At 44.4% G+C, this 19,888-nt stretch overlaps 1 protein-coding gene across 1 annotated transcript in view; it reads right to left on the bottom strand.

The window, feature by feature from the left end:
- The window catches only part of zgc:63863 (uncharacterized protein LOC393372 homolog), a 42,106-nt gene that overhangs the window by 18,016 nt on the left and 4,202 nt on the right, over window positions 1-19,888 (bottom strand). Inside the window, exons 2-7 of the mRNA XM_060825666.1 lie at window positions 17,807-17,992; window positions 16,669-16,749; window positions 16,118-16,304; window positions 14,375-14,476; window positions 5,634-5,775; window positions 3,658-3,842 (exon numbers count right to left, since the gene is read on the bottom strand). Coding sequence (XP_060681649.1) covers window positions 3,658-3,842; window positions 5,634-5,775; window positions 14,375-14,476; window positions 16,118-16,304; window positions 16,669-16,749; window positions 17,807-17,992 — 883 coding nt within the window. The remainder of the gene's footprint in view (window positions 1-3,657; window positions 3,843-5,633; window positions 5,776-14,374; window positions 14,477-16,117; window positions 16,305-16,668; window positions 16,750-17,806; window positions 17,993-19,888) is intronic.

The raw sequence follows: 19,888 nt of genomic DNA on the forward strand, positions 1-19,888 counted from the left end.
ATCTAATCTTGCTCAGCAGTCGTTCATGCAGAACCTTGTTGAAGACCTTGCTGAAGAGTAAGGGAGGTGGTCAGGACTATATTGGCTTGTTTATGTCCAAGGAAGGTTTTCAGCAGCAAATGAGCTGAAGCAAGAACAGAGACAAGTGATGTTGTGAAGATAGAAGCAAGTATGACAGGTGTTTAGAAGGCCATCTCAGAGACAAATACATGATCAGATGATTAGACAGGGTAGACAGTGAAAGTCTTTTTTCTAGGATGATGATGTCAGCTTGTACAAGGGGACATAACTACAAATTGAGGGGTGATAAGATTTAAGACAGATGTCAGAGGCAGGTTCTTTACACAGCGAGTGGTAAGGGTGTGGAATGCCCTACCTGCCAATGTAGTTAACTCAGCCACATTAGGGAGATTTAAACAATCCTAAGATAAGCACATGGATGATTTTGGGATAGTTTAGGGGGACGAGCTGAGAATAGTTCACAGGTTGGTGCAATATCGAGGGCCAAAGGGCCTGTTCTGCGCTGTGTTGTTCTATGTTCTATATTCTCTATTCCTGAGATGCTGCCTAACCTGCTGTGCTTTGACCAGCAACACATTTGCAGCTGTGATCTCCAGCATCTGCAGACCTCATTTTTTACTCTATGTTCTATAAGACTGAGGTAGCAAACTATCTCAGCCTGAGACAACTGACATGGGGAGGGACTGAGTCAGTGACTAGGGTGTTTGAAATAGGAACTGAAATCAGTGATGTTAGTCCTCGAAAACTAAACTGGCTGAAATTTCTGCTCATCAGCATTGGATATTGGATAAGCAATCTCATAATTTAGCAAGAGTAGGGAAGTCGAGAGAGATACTGATGAGGTAAAGCTGGGTCTCATCAGCTTGCATGAAAAAATTAAAAGATTGGATTAAGTTGATGTCAGACAATAGTACCCTGACTGGAATTATAAAAGATTATAAAGATATTCAATAAAATGTTGCTCACAGCTACTAAACATCCCAAAATATTTTACTGCAAATGAAGTGCAATTGAAATGTAGTCAATGTTGTAATATAGGAAACGAAACACTAATTTACACCCAGTAAGCTCCCACAACTGGGATGGTTTTGTCTGTGATGTAGATAGAAGGAGAAATATGGGCCAGGACACAAAAAACAAGAGAAGGTCAAAGGGACACCAAAATTAATGATTCAGAATCAGGGAGTCATAGCTGGTGACATTCTAGATATGGTTAAATACACCAGAACAGAATCAGTGAGAGCTGTTCCACCCATCTGGGTAACTGTGGAAAGGCTTTGGAGGGATGGAGTCAAACGTGTCAAATACTACAGTCAGATTGAAAAGGACAAGGAGGTAAAGTGTACTTTGTCACAGTCACACAGGAGACAGTTTGTGACTTTGATGAGAGATGTACCGAGATGGGGTGAAAACTGGACATAGAAATATGCCATTTGGTTTCCTTTATTGGTCAGAGTATTGAGTACAGGAGTTGGGAGGTCATGTTGCAGCTGTACAGGACATTGGTTAGGCCACTGTTGGAATATTGCGTACAATTCTGGTCTCCTTCCTATCGGAAAAATATTGTGAAACTTGAAAGGGTTCAGAAAAGGGCCAGTGGGCAGAGAAGTGGGAGATAGAGTTTAATTCAGATAAATGCGAGGTGCTACATTTTGGGAAATCAAATCTTAGCAGGATTTATACACTTAATGGTAAGGTCCTAGAGAGTGTTGCTGAACAAAGAAACCTCGGAGTGCAGGTTCATAGCTCCTTGAAAATGGAGTCGCAGGTAGATAGGATAGTGAAGGCGGCATTTGGTATGCTTTCCTTTATTGGTCAGAGTATTGAATACAGGAGTTGGGAGGTCATGTTGCGGCTGTACAGGACATTGGTTATGCCACTGTTGGAATATTGCGTGCATTCTGGTCTCCTTCCTATCGGAAAGATGTTGAGTGAAACTTGAAAGGGGTCAGAAAAGATTGACAAGGATGTTGCCAGGGTTGGAGGATTTGAGCTACAGGTAGAAGCTGAACAGGCTGGGGCTGTTTTCCCTGGAGTGTCGGAGGCTGAGGGGTGACCTTATAGAGGTTTACACAATTATGAGGGGCATGGATAGGATAAATAGGCAAAGTCTTTTCCCTGGGGTCAGGGAGTCCAGAACTAGAGGGCATAGGTTTAGGGTGAGAGGGGAAAGATACAAAAGAGCCCTAAGGGGCAACTTTTTCACACACAGGGTGGTACATGCATGGAATGAGCTGCCAGAGGAAGTGGTGGAGGCTGGTACAATTGCAACATTTAAGAGGCATCTGGATGGGTATATGAATAGGAAGGGTTTGGAGGGATATGGGCCAAGTGCTGGTAGGTGGGACTAAATTGGGTTGGGATATCTGGTCGGCATGGACGGGTTGGACCGAAGGGTCTGTACATCTCTACGACTCTATTTGGTCCATTGAGCCACCTGTATCATTCATTCAACTGTGGCCAGTCGGACTACCCCATCTACCTGGGATCATCTTTCATCCCCTTGCTTATCAACAATTTATCAAAAACTCTGCTTCCACCTTTTCTGAAAAAGAGCTCCAAAGACTCACGAACCTCCAAGAAAACATTTTGCCTGATCTCTATCTTTAATGGGTAATGTCTTACTTTTATAACAGGGACCCCTATTTCTATTTTCTCCCATAAGCAAAACATTCTTTCCTCACATATCCTGTCAAGACCCCTCAATCTTATAAGTTTGAATCAAGCTGTCTCCTATGATGCATGGACACAAGCCTAGCCTGTCCAACCTTCCTGTCTACTCCATGTATTGGTCAAATAAACATTCTACTTCTATTTCCATCCTTTCTGAAACAAGGAAATGAATATTATACACAGAACACCAGATATAGTCTATCCAATGTCCTCTAACTGAAACATAGCCTCCAACTTCTGTACTTAACTTCCTCCCAATAAATACTTTCCTGGTTACTTTCTATACCTGCCTAAGCTTTTGTTACTCATGCATGAGAGCATCCATATCCCTCTGGATCTTACAGCTCTACTATTTTTCAGTATTTAGATAACATACTTTATTTTTCCATTTTTCCTGCCAAAGTGGACAATTTTGCATTTTTCTACATTATAAACCTTTCATCTAAACCCCGAGGATAGAGTCAGTCAGGGCAAGGGGAGCTGTAATTCTGCAGTTCCAACTATTTTTTTGGCATTCCTTATCTGATGATTGGAATTTTCTGATGCTCCTCCCGCCATTTCCTGATTTACATCCATTTCTGGGATGTTACTTGTATTCCCTCAAGTGAAGACCTGCTCAGTTCATCCGGCTCCTCCTTATTTTCCCATTATTAATTCTCCAGACTCACTTCAAAAGGGCTAACTCACGTCGTTTACTCTTTTCCTGTTTAACTAGCTATAATAATAATTGTTTTATATTCCCACAAACCTTTATCTCATGCTCTAATTTTCCCTGCTTACTAGCCTTTCAGTCAATCTTAGCTGTTTTTTCTGTTTTGTCCAATCTTCTGACCTGTCACCCACTTTTGAGCAGTTGTGTATCTTTTCTTCAACTCTGATATTAAACTCAATTTGAAGGGATTCAAAAGGATACTGAATTTGATGGAGATTGAAACGTTCATAAGCTTTTAAAAATTGCCTTGCCTTTTGCGTAGCTGCAGTGCTGCTTGTTTTGCAAGCTCAGGGGGTGGATGGTGGGAAAATAGCTCCTCTGCTTTGATGATCAGTGTCTCGTAAGGAAGGTCCTGCGGTATCTTGGACAGTAATTGATGGACACTGGCCATGTCACAGTCACATTTCATTACTTCTTCCTCCCTGTGTAGTACAATCTGAAACAAGGCAGTCAAGTCAGTCATCTTCATGGCTGTGTTTTCATAATTAACACAACTTTGTCCTCCATAATATGCCTGAATTCCCACTGGGTCACTCAGGAAAGGTAAACAGGAGCTCTCAAGTTCCAATCATCATGGGCTTGGGTTGTGTTTCGTAAATCATTATGGATAAGGACAACTACACAGCTCATCTTTGTTTGCACAATTCTCAGCTCCATCCGGCAGCCTACAGCATCCAGCTGGTTTCATAATCGCAAGATTTTCCTGCCTCCTGAACCACCCATCTCCACTCATGTTGATAAACAGACACTAATTTCCACCCTCTGGCTAAGAAGCAGCCCTGACAGATTTCATTCCCAATTATCCAAGTCAAGGGTTTGTCCCTCAACCATCCCATGTGTTCTTGGGTTGTGGGTGATGCCAGTAAGGTCATACTTAGTGTCCTCATTAAGGATGATGATGGTGGGCTTTCTTGTAGTAATTATTGATTATACAATGCTGTACCACTATATGTTTGATGTTTAACATTGCAATCTGGTAGTCACATGTAGGCCACACCAGGTAAAGGTGCCAGGTTAGTTTCTCCTAAAGTTCATTCGTGAACCAGCTAGATTTTCATGCCAAATTTGAACTAGTGACCCCTGGTTTGTTAATCATGCAGCAGACAGAGATGCTTCATCATTCCTCCTGCTCTTACATCCGAGGTTGCTGGATGGAAACAGGCCATTTGGCCCAATGAGCCTGGCACGTTTTATCCTCTTCACAAGCCATGGGTATAGAAAACCCTGAAGCTGTGCTCTTCTACAGAAATACTTGACCAAATAACAGTTTTTTTTTGGATGAGAGGAACTAAAGTCAAGTCCAATTCTGTTCATATATAGCATTCACTTTGCTGCAGGGACTACTTAGTTGTGATGTAAAGTGATAACCCTGTCTACATTTTCCCTTTTGAAACTATGGCTGCTGTGACCAAGTCTGATGTCATTTAAAGCCAGTGCCAGTACATCAGCTAATTCGGAATTGTAACAGGGCTCCTCATCTGGTCAATCTTAGTGATGGTTTCACACCTACTGGGCTTTTACTCTTATCACATCGCACTCGATTAAACAGAAGTATAGAAAATAAAGGATTTCTAAAGTTAGGTGCCCTACAGTAAGCACTGATTTTATTGTTAACAATGAAACCTAGGGTGAAATATGTTTGTCCTTAGTACTATCAGTCAGGCAAATTTGTCGTTTTGGTGGTGTCTTTGGGATTTGTGATGGCTTGTGGAACAGTGGGACACAATCATTGGTGCAGTCTTTCCAATTAAGTTCTGATATAATAAAGATGATACCAGAAATTACAACAATCAGCAAAGACTTAAAAGAGGTCTTTAAGATTGGAAAAAGATTTGGTGATGGACGCACAGACATTACCACTTTTGATAAAGCCCAGAGCTAGAGGCAGTCACTTAGAAGTCCAATAGGAGATTCAGCAGAAATTTCTTTACTAAGACATTAATTAGGCTGTGGAACATGCTACCACATGGAGTAGTTGAGGTGAATTGAATCAATTTATTTAAAGAGAAAGTTACATAAGTACACAAGGGAGAAAGAAACAACAGTATCCTTTCCAAATGAGGTCAGATGAAGACTGGCAGCAGGAAGTTTACATACAGCATAAACTCTAGCATTGACTAACTGGGCTAAATGTTCTGTTTTAGTCCATAGATTCATTGAGAACAAGGGGCAGTGAAGTACCAGACTAAGTGCTCAGGAAGAGAAGTGGGCATGGAATGATACATACCGCTGCCGCAACGTAGACTGGCATCAACGGGTGACTTGCCAGAAAGAAGTCGTACAGCCTGACGGTATGGCGAAACTTGGAGAGGACGTGACCATACCAGGTGATCAGCCAGCTCAGGGCAAATATGGTGCCAACCTCAGCCCTAAATAAGGCACAAGACAGACTGAGCCAAAGCAATTATTTTCATTCAAAAGAAACAAAATAGAATTAATTTATATAGCGCTTTTCACATCCTCAGGTGTCCAAAGTCCTTCAGACACAATGCATTATTTTTCAGCTGTATTTACTGTTCCCGTCGAGATAAGTGTGGCAGCCAGTTGCAACATTGCCAGGTCCTGGAAACGGAATCAGATAATAGGGCAGTGAATTTGCCTTCATGCATTCGGTCAAGGGGACAGTGGTTACAAAGACACACATTATTCCTTGAATGATTTCATGAGATACCTTTTGCACTTTCACAAACTGACAAGTCTAGGTTTAATGTCTCATCTGTATTGATCAGCTCAAATCTCTGGAGTGGGGCTTTATCCCTCAGGCCAAGATGATTTATTCAAACATTAGCACCTCTTACCAGTGTTGTTACTCCAATTATTCAGTGCTGAAACATTCTTTGCAGGGAAAGGAAATTTCACAAGTGAATAAATTTATAAACTTAGTAACACCCTTCCCCAACAATGTCCGGTCTTTTAGAAACACAGAGAATGGGAACAAATGGTTGACTGGATTCCTGTAACATTGCCCCTCTCCCCATAATTACCATTATTAAAATGTAATGTAGAAAACGATAGATGGCCTGTATAGCTGAAGAATCAGAAACTGATAAAATACAGGAGAGACAGGATATTTTATTTGAATCACGGGTACGATTCAAGCTCTGAGTGGGTGCTTACAAACGGGGAATCCATCAGTTCAAAACAAATACAAACAGATAATTTTAATCCACCTGTGCAGACATGTTATGACACGATCCCTGAAACAGGTAGTTCTTGAACCTGAGCTTCCTAGTTCAAAGGTAGCAGCATTACCACTGCACCACACCAGCCCTAGAATTTAAATAAATAAACAAGGTGCAATAAACTTACGGATTTGCCTGAAATAGCTGGTATGCTCAACATATTCTAAGCGGTACTTTTATAATTTTACATCAACTGGCAAACATCCAAGATAACTACAGTGTAAGCAGTGGAAACTTTATCTCAGTCAAACGCATCCTGTTCAATGATTTTTTTTGAAGCCCACTTGATGTTCACAGATGCTCACCGATGTGGCTGTACATCCTCCTGAGCACAGGAACACCGAGGCGGACTGAGTACATTCACTGCTGATCAGATGGAGGAGATCCACCTACACAGAAAAGGCAACGTTTGGAGCCTCTGGACTTCCCACGTGATACATTTACCACCGAGCCCTTAGGGAGAGCTGAGCACATGCTCCTGAACATCATTTATTACTAACCTGGGCCAGTAGCTATATTGTGAAAGTTGAAAATGTGTTGCTGGAAAAGCGCAGCAGGTCAGGCAGCATCCAAAGAGCAGGAGAATCGATGTTTCGGGCATGAACCCTTCTTCCTGAAGAAGGGCTTATGCCCGAAACGTCGATTCTCCTGCTCTTTGGATGCTGCCTGACCTGCTGCGCTTTTCCAGCAATACATTTTCAGCTCTGATCTCCAGCATCTGCAGACCTCACTTTCTCCTCGATATTGTGAAAGTTGTCAAGGTAATTTCTGTACTTTTCATAGTTTCAGTTCAAGATACATTATTTGCATTGTAACAAATACTCCAAAGCAATTAATTTCTTGCAAAACAATTTGGAATAGCATGAGGTAGTGGAAATGCTACAGAATACATGCCTTTTCTGTGGACATCTGATTCGACTATTTCAATACTTGCTGACCTCGTATCCTTCACGCAACCAGTACCAAACTCCATCTAAAAATCCACCTATTTCCTATTAGCACAGCAAATCTAGTCGATTCTTCACCCAGTACACACAAATCTACATGAACTTCCTGTTCCTAACACTATCTAAAAATTCTCATTTTTGTCTTTAAATCCCTCGTGGCCTTTTACTGTGCCCACCCCTAAATTATTTCCAGCCCAATCAATCCCCCCCCAATTCACTGCTTCAAATTCTTACAATCTCCTAGACCAGATAACGACCAGATCATCTGTTTTTGTCACATTGTGAGTAACTCTTGTCCAGGACACCGGGAGGATTCCCTACTGCGCCTCTTCAAATCAGTGCTTTGGAATAGTTTAGGTTCGAGTAAAAAATGAGGTCTGCAGATGCTGGAGATCACAGCTGCAAATGTGTTGCTGGTCAAAGCACAGCAGGCCAGGCAGCATCTCAGGAATAGAGAATTCGACGTTTCGAGCACAAGCCCTTCATCAGGAATAAGAGAGAGAGAGCCAAGCAGGCCAAGATAAAAGATAGGGAGGAGGGACTAGGGGGAGGGGCGATGGAGATGTGATAGGTGGAAGGAGGTCAAGGTGAGGGTGATAGGCCGGAGTGGGGTGGGGGCGGAGAGGTCAGGAAGAGGATTGCAGGTTAGGAGGGCGGTGCTGAGTTGAGGGAACCGACTGAGACAAGGTGGGGGGAGGGGAAATGAGGAAGCTGGAGAAATCTGAATTCATACCTTGTGGTTGGAGGGTTCCCAGGCGGAAGATGAAGCGCTCCTCCTCCAGCCGTCGTGTAGTTGTGTTCTGCCGGTGGAGGAGTCCAAGGACCTGCATGTCCTCGGTGGAGTGGGAGGGGGAGTTAAGCCTCTGGGCCGCCCGAACCAACCAACCCAATCACCCCGTGGCTCAACACTTTAACTCCCCCTCCCACTCCACCGAGGACATGCAGGTCCTTGGACTCCTCCACCGGCAGAACACAACTACACGACGGCTGGAGGAGGAGCGCCTCATCTTCCGCCTGGGAACCCTCCAACCACAAGGTATGAATTCAGATTTCTCCAGCTTCCTCATTTCCCCTCCCCCCACCTTGTCTCAGTCGGTTCCCTCAACTCAGCACCGCCCTCCTAACCTGCAATCCTCTTCCTGACCTCTCCGCCCCCACCCCACTCCGGCCTATCACCCTCACCTTGACCTCCTTCCACCTATCCCACCTCCATCGCCCCTCCCCCTAGTCCCTCTTCCCTACCTTTTATCTTGGCCTGCTTGGCTCTCTCTCTCTTATTCCTGATGAAGGGCTTGTGCTCGAAACGTCGAATTCTCTATTCCTGAGATGCTGCCTAACCTGCTGTGCTTTGACCAGCAATAGTTTAGGTTCATTTGAGAGAGTATGGGACTTGGCTGTTAATGGCTAAGCCAGCATTTCATGCCCCTCCCTAAGTGACTGTGGAGGGCAATATCTGAAGGTATCTCGGATGACTCAAGTGGCGTGTGACAGCAAATGCTGTCAGGCCTGGGTGAGTCATGCTAACTGTGTAAGAGAGATATAATAAGTAAATATTCTGGAAAGTAAATGTCTGTTTATCGTTGTAGGGACAGATACAGAACTGTATAAACAAGCTTCGGTTGCAATTCTGTTTAAAAAAAGCATGTCTACTCACAGTAAATTTTAACTTAGGTTTAAAGATGTACTAAGAAATATTTTCAATCAAGACAACTTTTAAGACTCCTGCCCGATCTCCATCTCGCTCTTGTTCGTCAGTGTCTTGGAAGGAACCCAACAGTGACCTTGAACTGAATGACTGTTCAAGCATTTTAAGAGTAATTAGGAGTTAACCACATTGCAGTGGGTCTGGAGTTACACATAGACCAGACTGGGTAAGGAATCCAAATTTCTTTCCCTAAAAGGGACATGAGTGAACCAGTTCAGTTTTTACGACAGTCCACGTTGTTACTTGATCACTATTAAGCCACATTGTAGATTTTTATTGAATTTGAATTTCACTATCTACCTCAGAAGGATTCTAATCCACATTCCCAGAACCTTTTTAAGGTGTTCTGGATTGCTCGTCCTTTTTTTAAATTCACTCAGGAGATGTGAGCATCACTGGCTAGGCCAACATTTATTGCCCATCCCTAGTTTCCTTTGAGGAGGTAGTGGAGAGCTGCCTGCTTGAATCACTACAATCTACAATGTAGGGTGGCCCACACTGCCCTGAGGCAGGGAACTACAGGATTTTGATCCAGTGACATTGATGGAGAAGTGGTATATTTCCAAATTAGGATGGTGAGTGGCTTGGTGAAGAACTTGCAAGTGACGGTGTTCCTACATATTTGCTGCCCTTGTCCTTCTGGATGGAAGTGTTTGAGGGCTTGGAAGGTGCTGGCTGAGGATCTTTGGTGAATTTCTACAGTGCATCTTGTAGATGTACACACGACTGCTACTGACCATTGGTGGAGGGAATGTATGCTGTGGATATGACATCAAGCTTCTTGAATGTTACTGGGGAATATTCCATCATACTCCTGACTTGTGCCCTGTAGATGACAGACAGGCAAAGGACAGCTAGGTGGTGAGTTACCAGGCACATTATCCCTAGCCTCTGACCTGCTCGTGTAGCCACCGTGGCGAGTCCAGTTGAGTTTCTGGTCAATGGTGACCTCTAAGAATGTTAACAATGATGATAACATTGTCCCTTATTGAAGATGGTCAGTGGCTGCAATCAAACTCTGGTCCCTGGTGCTGAGATGTTGCAACACTAACCACTGAGCCACCATGCTGCCCTCATTGTTCTACTGATGTTTGAGAGTAGACTGATGGAGTGGTAATTGGTCAAGTTGGATTTGCCCAGTGCCACAGAAATATTTAGCATGCTTTGTCTGTACAGGACATACCTGGGCAATTTTCCATATTTGTTGGGTAGGTGTCAATTTTGTAAATGTACTGGAACAGCTTGGCTAGAGGTGTGGCAGGTTCCGGTGCACAAGTGTTCAGTATTATTGCTGGAATGTTGTCAGGACCCTAACCTTTGCAGTATCCAGTGCCTCCAATTATTTCTTCACGTGGAGTGAATCAAATTGGCTGAAGGCTGGTCATTGTGATGTTAGGGACCACAGAAAGAGGCCGAGATGGATCACTCACTCAGCACTTCTGACTGAAGACTGCTGCAAGTGATTCAGCCTTATTTTTTTGCACTGATGTGCTGGGCTGTTCCATTACTGAGGATGGCATATTTGTGGAACCTCCTTCTCCAGCATATTATTTAATTATCCACCACCATTCATGACTGGATATTGCAGGATTGCAGAGCTCTGTCTATCACTTAGGCAAACGTGAGGACTGCAGATGCTGGAAACCAGAATCTAGATCAGAGTGGTGCTGGAAATGCACAGCAGGTCAGGCAGCATCCGAGGAGCAGGAAAATCGACATTTCGGGCAAAAGCCCTTCATCAGGAACAGCCTGCCTGAGCGGCTGTGCATTTCCAGCACCACTCTAATCTAGACTCTGTCTATCACTTGCTGCTTAGGCTGTTTGACACACAAATAGTCCTGTTTGGAAGCTGCAGTAGGTTGACACCTCTCCTGTAGGTATGCCTGGTGCTACTCGTGGCATGCCCTCCTGCATTCTCCACTGAGCCAGGGTGGATCCGCTGGCTTGACGGTAATGGTTGTGTGGGGGATATGCTGGGCTATAAGATTGCAGGTTGTGTTAGAGTACAATTCTGTTGGTGGTGATGGCCCACGGGCCTCATGAATGCCCATACTGTTTAAAGTCTGTCCTGTATAGCACTGTAATAGCACCATACAACACAATGGAGGGCATTTTTAATGTGAAGGTGGCCACCTTTACTAGTAATAGACAGATGTATCTCCGATCCAGAGCATGTCCTCCCAATTGTATATCACTGTGCCATCAGCTCTGCTGCCAGTGGGACAGAACGTGTCTTGAGATACTAATGATGGTGTCTGGATCATTGTCCTACTCACAAAATCATACCTACAGATAATGCCAGGCTTTACGCTACTAATCTGCGAGACAGCTCTCCCAATTTTGGCACTAGCCCCAAATGTTGGCAAGGAGGACTTTGCAGGATCAACAAGGCTGTTCTGCCTTGTCTGTACTGATCCCTAGGTCAATACCAGGTGGGCATCTGGTTTCATTTCTTTGTTGAGACTTTGCAGTGACCGATACAACGACGTGGCTTCCTAAGTCATTTCAGAGGGCATTTACAGTCAATCACATTACTGTGGTCATCAGTATGTTCTTAATTCCAGATTTTTTAAAAAATGAACTCAAATCCCACCATCTGCCATTGCGGGATTCCAACTCAGGTCCTGAGAACATTAGCTGAATTTCTGGAATAATAGCCAAGTGATAATACCACTGGGCCATCACTTCTAAGACATAAACACTACATCAACTGTCTTTATCTCATCTGGAAGATGGCATCCAGCATGCAGCAATCCCTCAGCACTGCATTGGAATATCAGCATTGAACTTTGCACTCAACTCCACAACTTCCTGATTAGAAGTCAGCTGACGGTGTAAAGGCCACCTCTTTCCAAAATCTTTTGTGACCTCACCGAATGTTGCGTTTAGTTTGGCATGTTCCTCGGTCCCTTATTGGACTGCTGTAGAAAACCATGGAAAAATGTCTTATGTTAAAAACGTGACAAATGGGGTTATAAAGTTGTAGGTGAGAACATGTTGCTGGAAAAGCACAGCAGGTCAGGCAGCATCTGAGGAGCAGGAGAAGCGACGTTTTGGGTCGGAACCCTGCCCGAAATGTCGACTTTCCTGCTCCTCGGATGCTGCCTGACCTGCTGTGCTTTTCCAGCAACACACACTCGACTCTGATCTCCAGCATCTGCAGACCTTACTGTCTCCTACAGAGCTGTAGTACTGAGTTTCCACACAGGAGGCCAGTAGCGAGGCACACAAATCCCAGGTATTGAATTGCTAGGACAGAAAGTCAGATTAACCAGTTTAATTGTTTCTACTTGTTACACGGCCTCTGACCCTTTGCCTATTGTATCACCGTGAAGAATAAGTATCAGGAAACTATTTGACCATACACAGCATTGCCACCAATTCAGTTTTATTTTCATCCAACATTCAGTTGCTCCAGGTCACTGATTGACTGGTTGATTGTCATCACATATATCGAAATACAGTGTTGTTTGGCGTGGCTATACAAGCAGGTCGTACCATAGAGAGTGCACCAGAGCAGAACAGACTGCACAATATGGTGTTAAAGCCACAGAGGACGTGCAGTGAGGGAGAGTGCAGAATTAACATTTGAGAAGTCTATTCAAAAACCTGATAACAGCATGGAAGAAGCTGTTCTTGAAACTATTCGTACGCATATTCAAACCTTTATATCATCTGCCCGACAGAAGAGGACAGAGGAGTATAATTGGGTGGGAGGGACCTTTGATTCTGTTGGATGCTCTCCCGAGGCAGCGGGTAGTATGGATGATGGACTGGGCTGTGTTCACGACTCTCTGTTGTTTGTTGTGGCCAAGGGAGAGTAGTTGCCATCCCTCGCTGTGATGCACCCACATAGGATGCTTTCTATGGTGCAGCTAGAAAGATCGGCACGAGTCCTTGTGGACGTGCTGAACTTCCTTAGCTCCTGAGAAAGCAGAGACATTGTTGTGCTTTCTTGACCATCATGCTGACATGGTTGGATCAGGACAGGTTGCTGCTGATTGCCACTCCCAGGAACCTGGCACTGAGACCATCTCCACCTTAGCCCCATTGATGCAGATAGCGAAATGCTCTAGACTCCGCTTTCTGAAGTCAGTGACCAGTTCCTTCGTTTTGCTGACATTGATGGAGAGATTATTGCTCTTGCACCATACTGCTGAGCTCTCAATCTCTTTCCTGTATTCTGTCGTGTTATTGTTTGAGATCTGACCTACTATGGTAGTGTTGTCAGCAAACTTGTGAATGGAGTTGAGGCAGAATTTGGCCACGCAGTGAGTGTATAAGGAATATAGCAGGGGGCTGAGTGTGCAGCCTCGTGGGACATTGGTGTTCACGATTATGGTGGAGGAGGTGTTGTTGTCTGTTCTTACTGATGAGAGTCTACGGGTCAGAAAATCAAAGATCTGGTTACAGAGTGGGAGACGAGACTTGGGTTTTGGAGTTTAGAGATGATTTGTTTGGAATTATGGTGTTGAAGGTGGAACTGTAGTCAATAAATAAGAGCCTGACATGGGTATCCTGGTTATCCAGACGCTCCAGGAAAGAGTGTAGAGCTAAGGAGATGGCGTCTGCTGTGAACCTATAGGCAAATTGCAAAGGGTCAAGGCAATCTGGGAGGCTGGAACTGATGTGAGCCATAATTAACCTATCGAAGCATTTCATCATTATGGCAGTCAGAGCCAACGGGTGCTAGTCATTGGGGCATGCTGCATGATTTTTCTTTGGCACCAGGGCAATGATCTTTTTAAAGCGGGTTAGGACTTCAGATCATAGTAAGGAGAGGATAATGAGGAGGATTAGGAACCTAACGTAGATATTCCCTTCCTCCATTTGGGGGTCGGCGTGCTCAGTTATCTGCACAGCTGGTTAGTGACACACACCAGATTTCAGTGGCATCGCAATCAACCCTAATTCAGTCCCTGCTCAAAAATTGCACATTTCCAGAGAAGTTGCTCACTATCAACAATCACAGCATCTAACAGAGACTGCAACAGAGACTAACTACAGCATTGGTAATGACTAGGAATCCTTGAAGCCATGGCCTGCAAGGCCCCAACAGTGAACATTTCAGTAACGGAGAAAGACCCAAACAGGAAAGTCACGAAAGGGGCAGCAAACAGAACAGATGACTCACCTCTGCAAGAAGTTGTGGAGCTGTGGGTTCACCCGCTGCAGAATTGGCATTAGGTAGTTTAGAATGTGCTTCGTGCTGTCCATTGTGGGATCCATAAAATCCCTGTGGGAGTATCATAGCAAAATCCACGGGTTACCTTTTGTTTCTCTCAATACCACAAAGCGCACAATGCAGGCCTGCAACCACCATGCATTTTGGTACTCGTCTACGTGCTACCTCAGGCATCACACTGAAACGTTATTCCCAATTTATCCGCCTGCACTCATTTTTGCAGCTCTGGTTGTTCCTCTCACAACCTCCAATAAGAACACAAGAAATAGGAGCAGGAGTCAGCCCGTCATCTCCTCAAGCCTGCCCTACCATCACGGCTGATCTGTCACAGGCCTCATCTCTCCTTTCCTGCCAACTCCTCATAGCCATCCACCTCCCAATATTAAAAGAAAGTCTTCCTCCTCTTTGAATATTTCCAGTGATCCAGCCTCCACAACTCCCTTGGGTAGAGAATTGGAGATATGCACTACCCTCTGGGAGAAGACATCCTTCACATCTCACTTTGAAAGAAGCACCCCCTTATTCTGCAACTACGTCCCCTCGTCTGACCTGCCCCCACTCTACCCTGTCAAGCCCCTTCAGTATCCTTTTTGGTAAGCTGCTACATAGTGGCACCTTCACTCTGAGGTCATTAATTAATCAATCGTCTCTCATTACACAATTCCAGGTCTCATACAGCTTGTTTTCTGGTCAGCTCCACAACATGCTGTTCTAAGTAGCTATCCTGAAAACATCCTATGAATTCATAGAGGCCAACTTTGCTCATCTTACTTTCCCATCGATATGTAGATAAAAATCTCTGACTATTATCACTGAGCCTTTCTGACAAGTTAATTATTGTTCCTTTATGGCCACCCGATTGTACCAGGGTGGGCCACCACTCAAGTGACTTCTTGATTTTATCATTTCTCATTTCTACCCAAACTGTTCCACCTCTTGTTTTCCTGAACTGAAGTCACCTTCTGTATTGTGCAAATATTACTAACTAACAGAGGCACCCTTCCTTTTCCTACTTTCCGGTCATTCTTAAGTGTCCTGTAACCCTGAAGATTCAGGTCCTCATCCTAGCAATGCCTCTGTAATGGTCAGTCAGGTTATTTTCCACTGCAGCCCTTACTCTCTCAAGCTGACAGGTTCTCAAATCTGCTGGACAATTGCAAAGGCTGCAGGTCCTGCATTCCTACCCTCTGGGTCCCCTTACGTGCCTCAAACAAAGGCACACTCTCTTGTCCTTGAAAACTAACAAATCAGATGATCCAATCCTCATGACCTGCCTGTTATGATAGCCCTGAAAGTAGTGAAGTTGCACGTTCCTCTCAAAGACACAGAAACTGATGCTGATCAGTTGTTCCTGTAGAACTTCATGTTCCTCTAGACGCATGCCTGATATTAAAAATAATCGGCTTATATATGGTTCACATTGCTGTCACTATTCACTGGGGATGAACTTTTAAGGTGGCAGACGAGGTGCCAATCACGTGGGCGGCTTTTATGTGGATGGTGTCAAGGTTAAGAGCGCATGCACTTGTCAGGTAAAAAAGTTGTCATTTTTATTTTGTACAAATCTAGGTTATATCTGCATTAAATCTGCAGTTTAAATTCTGTCATTACAAGCATTAAAGAGTAACTGGCATTTGATTAGCATGGATGGGCCTCAGTATACAGTGTTAACCATGATTAGTGGTTCTTCACCTGAGATGATGGGAAGACAGTATCTCCATGAGTGCAATGGCCATCCTTTCACCAACAACCAGGAGGAACGTCACAACAATGTCATGATAGCCCTGATAATAGTGAAGCTGTAGGTTCCTCTGTAAGACGTAGAGGATGACGTTGATCAGTTGCTCCTGCAGAACTCCACGTTCCTCTGAACTCATGCCTGAGAGTAAGAATAGATTCAAAATAAATTTGAACTAAGCAACCAGCATACACCTTTGTTTCAATTCAGTTTTCTACAGGAGAGTTTGTCTTCATCACAAAAGTTACAATCCAAACTGCCAACAAATCAACAATGTCAACTCAATGACACATGGTTGACATGTAAACCCAGATTGAGAGATCTAATATTCTAAATTTTACACAGCTATTGGAGAACATGAACCAATTGACTTCCCTGTCTTTCGCCCTCAAGTGAATTCCGATAGACCGAAATACTCTCTGCCTTTTCCCTTTGACTGAATCCCGACAGACTAAATACCCTCCCTATAATTTGCACTCAACTAAATTTCATTAGAAATTCTTACCTTGTGGAAACCTACGCAGTGACCGCTGCACATCCATGAGCACCTGGTTGTAATCTTTGTGGCCTTCCCTTATATCCTTACCTTAAAAGACAAGCATAGATCAGATTTCGGCACACTGCATTTTGCTTCAAATATAAAGCTGGGGTTTTCTTCCTGATGCATGCAACACTCTTGAGGGTGGGTTGGAGAGGTGATTGGAGAGAGAGAGAGAGAGAGAGAGAGAGAGAGAGGGAGAAAGTTGCCTCATCGCAACATGTTCAGTGACCAGCACTCATGCTGGCCAAATAACGTCAGGGTTCACTCTACCACACGTTTCACAACATATTCCATGACCTGCTGTGTGTCTGTGCCATTGTGCAGTGCTCTCTATCCACCGCAATCACTGGTGCTGGCTCTTCACCCTCATTAACTTTGGCATTTAATTAAGTCATTTTAATAAAGGGGAATGGGGAGGAGTACACAAAGAGAAATTTGTGATATAGGAACTATTTCTGCTACAACAGAAAAGGCAAAGGAGGAACTTTCAAAAAGATTTTCTATACGATAACAGGAATTGATTTTGTGATTAAGGAATTTATTTAATCTAAGGTTGCAATGTCACTGGTGGGAGATCATCATTTTATAATTGTTACTGTGAGTGAAGAGAAGGGAAAGGCTTCTTTAAGTTAAGAAGATTAAGAGGTCAGCTCAGTGAAATGTGTAAGGTGATTCAACGAGAGAGAGGGGAACTAGTTCTTCTGGAGCATGAGTATCAAATAATCAGGTAGAACATTTCAGCCAGATAGTTCTGGAGTGAGGTAAGGAAGCATTTTTCTCTTCCCACACAACGGGGAGCAGAAATCTGCAACTCTCCCACAAGAAGCTAAAGATCGATTGATAACTTCAGAAGATAGCGACAGATTTTACTTGAGTAAGGATTATATGACCGAGGAAGTTAAATGGAGATAAGTTACAGGTTAGCCATGATTTGACTGAATGGCCGCCTTTTTCCCATTACTCAACTTCACTAAAAAAATTCACTAAAAAACGATGCAAACACAAGGCAGGAGGTGAATCAGGAAATGGATTAAATAGCTACAGCTGAGGCTTGCCGAAAAAGGAATAAATCCAGGAGGAGTTATCCTCATTGCCACCATACCTGGTTTTGGAGGTAATTTGTAAACATTTACATTCAGCAGCTTTGGCCAGACCTTCCTGCGGATCTCGTCGGTCAGGAGCCCACCCTCACTAATGGCAGCCTGCCGGAGAGTTTCCACGTCCACTGGGTCAACATTGAGAGCCTGATGGATAGCTACCAATTTCTTCTTTTTCTTGGATTCAGGTTCTGTTGAGGGAACAAGGTGGTGAACTCTCAGTGCAGAACTGGTCACGAGAATCTTAGCAAAGCACGGTGTTTAATGTGCGAAATCCTTACACCATGCCCATCGTAATCTAGGAAAAGCAACTGCACATTTCTCCCAAACTTCAGCTCCGGCTGGAGTAAGTTACAGTTCCAGCAGGTTAACTCAGTGAGACATCAGGGTCAGCAGGGTTGTGGATTCAATTTCAGCTGGAGTACAGAATACAGGATGACAGTTCAGTGCAATACTGAGGAAGGGATCAGCATGAGATACATGACATCTTTTGGATGAAATGTAAAGAGGCCCTGTCTTCTCATGATCCTACAACGCTGTTCAAAATGCAGTGAGAGTTGGCTTCAGCTTCACAATAAGTCCTATCCTTAGGTATTTGTTTCTTCATGAGCACGGGGGTGAAACATTATTGGGGGTTGGTAGAAATGTGTAATAATCAGAACAGCCACGATTTTATCAAATGGCAGTGTGACGATGCTGTCACTTTAAAATGGTTATTAGAACCTTGGTGTTTTTTTCCCTGAGGAGAGGTCATAAAGGCAGAGGTGGCGAAGAGTCTCGGAAAAGGCTGGTTTAACAATGGAAGGGGAGCAGCCCACTCTCCCAGCTCAGGTGTTTTCGAGTTTGTTTTAGCTGGAGCAGTCACAAGGTGTGAGATCCCAGGAGAGTCACAAGCTTCAGAAAAGAATTCCTCTGACTTTCTCTGAAATCTCTCTCTCTCTCTATACTGCTCCCTCCTGCCTGTAAGAATCTGGGTTTGAATTTACCTATTTGAGAAGCAGTGTGTTTGTGGGATGTTGATGTATTGGAACTGATCATTAGTAATAATTACTGTATCGGTTCAGTTACACTTTCCAATAGTTAAGTTCTTCCAAATTTTGTTTTCTATTGTTCACGTTCCAATGGTAATGTTTAAAAATATCTGTTTTGTTTAAAGCCGAAGGATTTGATGTCACACCTGGAATACTCACTTCACATCTGTCTTTAAAATAAGAAAAAGTTACACTCTAGGATACCTTCTAAAAATATTTTGTGGGGTTCTAGCCTGGCCCATAACACATCAGGGGGCTCTTGTCAGAGCAAAACTGTAACTTAACTTGGGGTTCAGAGGTGTTGGACTCAAAGGCAACGAGTGGACACAGTACTGCCAGCCCAGACCCGGGGTGTACACACACACACTGACACAGCGTGTGCTGCCAGCCCAGTCCCGGTGTGTACACACTGACACAGCATGTGCTGCCACCCCAGTCCCGGGGTGTACACACACACTGACACAGCGTGTACTGCCAGCCCAGTCCCGGGGTGTACACACACACTGACACAGCGTGTACTGCCAGCCCAGTCCCGGTGTGTACACACTGACACAGCATGTGCTGCCACCCCAGTCCCGGGGTGTACACACACACTGACACAGCGTGTACTGCCAGCCCAGTCCCGGGGTGTACACACACACTGACACAGCGTGTACTGCCAGCCCAGTCCCGGTGTGTGCACACACACACACACTGACACAGCGTGTACTGCCAGCCCAGTCCCGGTGTGTACACACACACACACACACACACACACACACACACACACACACACACACACACTGACACAGCGTGTACTGCCAGCCCAGTCCCGGTGTGTACACACACACACACACACACACACACACACACACACACACACACACACTGACACAGCATGTGCTGCCACCCCAGTCCCGGGGTGTACACACACACTGACACAGCGTGTACTGCCAGCCCAGTCCCGGGGTGTACACACACACTGACACAGCGTGTACTGCCAGCCCAGTCCCGGTGTGTACACACACACTGACACAGCGTGTACTGCCAGCCCAGTCCCGGTGTGTGCACACACAC

The sequence above is a fragment of the Hemiscyllium ocellatum genome, chromosome 5 (genome assembly GCF_020745735.1).
Source record: "Hemiscyllium ocellatum isolate sHemOce1 chromosome 5, sHemOce1.pat.X.cur, whole genome shotgun sequence".
Taxonomy (NCBI): domain Eukaryota; kingdom Metazoa; phylum Chordata; class Chondrichthyes; order Orectolobiformes; family Hemiscylliidae; genus Hemiscyllium; species Hemiscyllium ocellatum.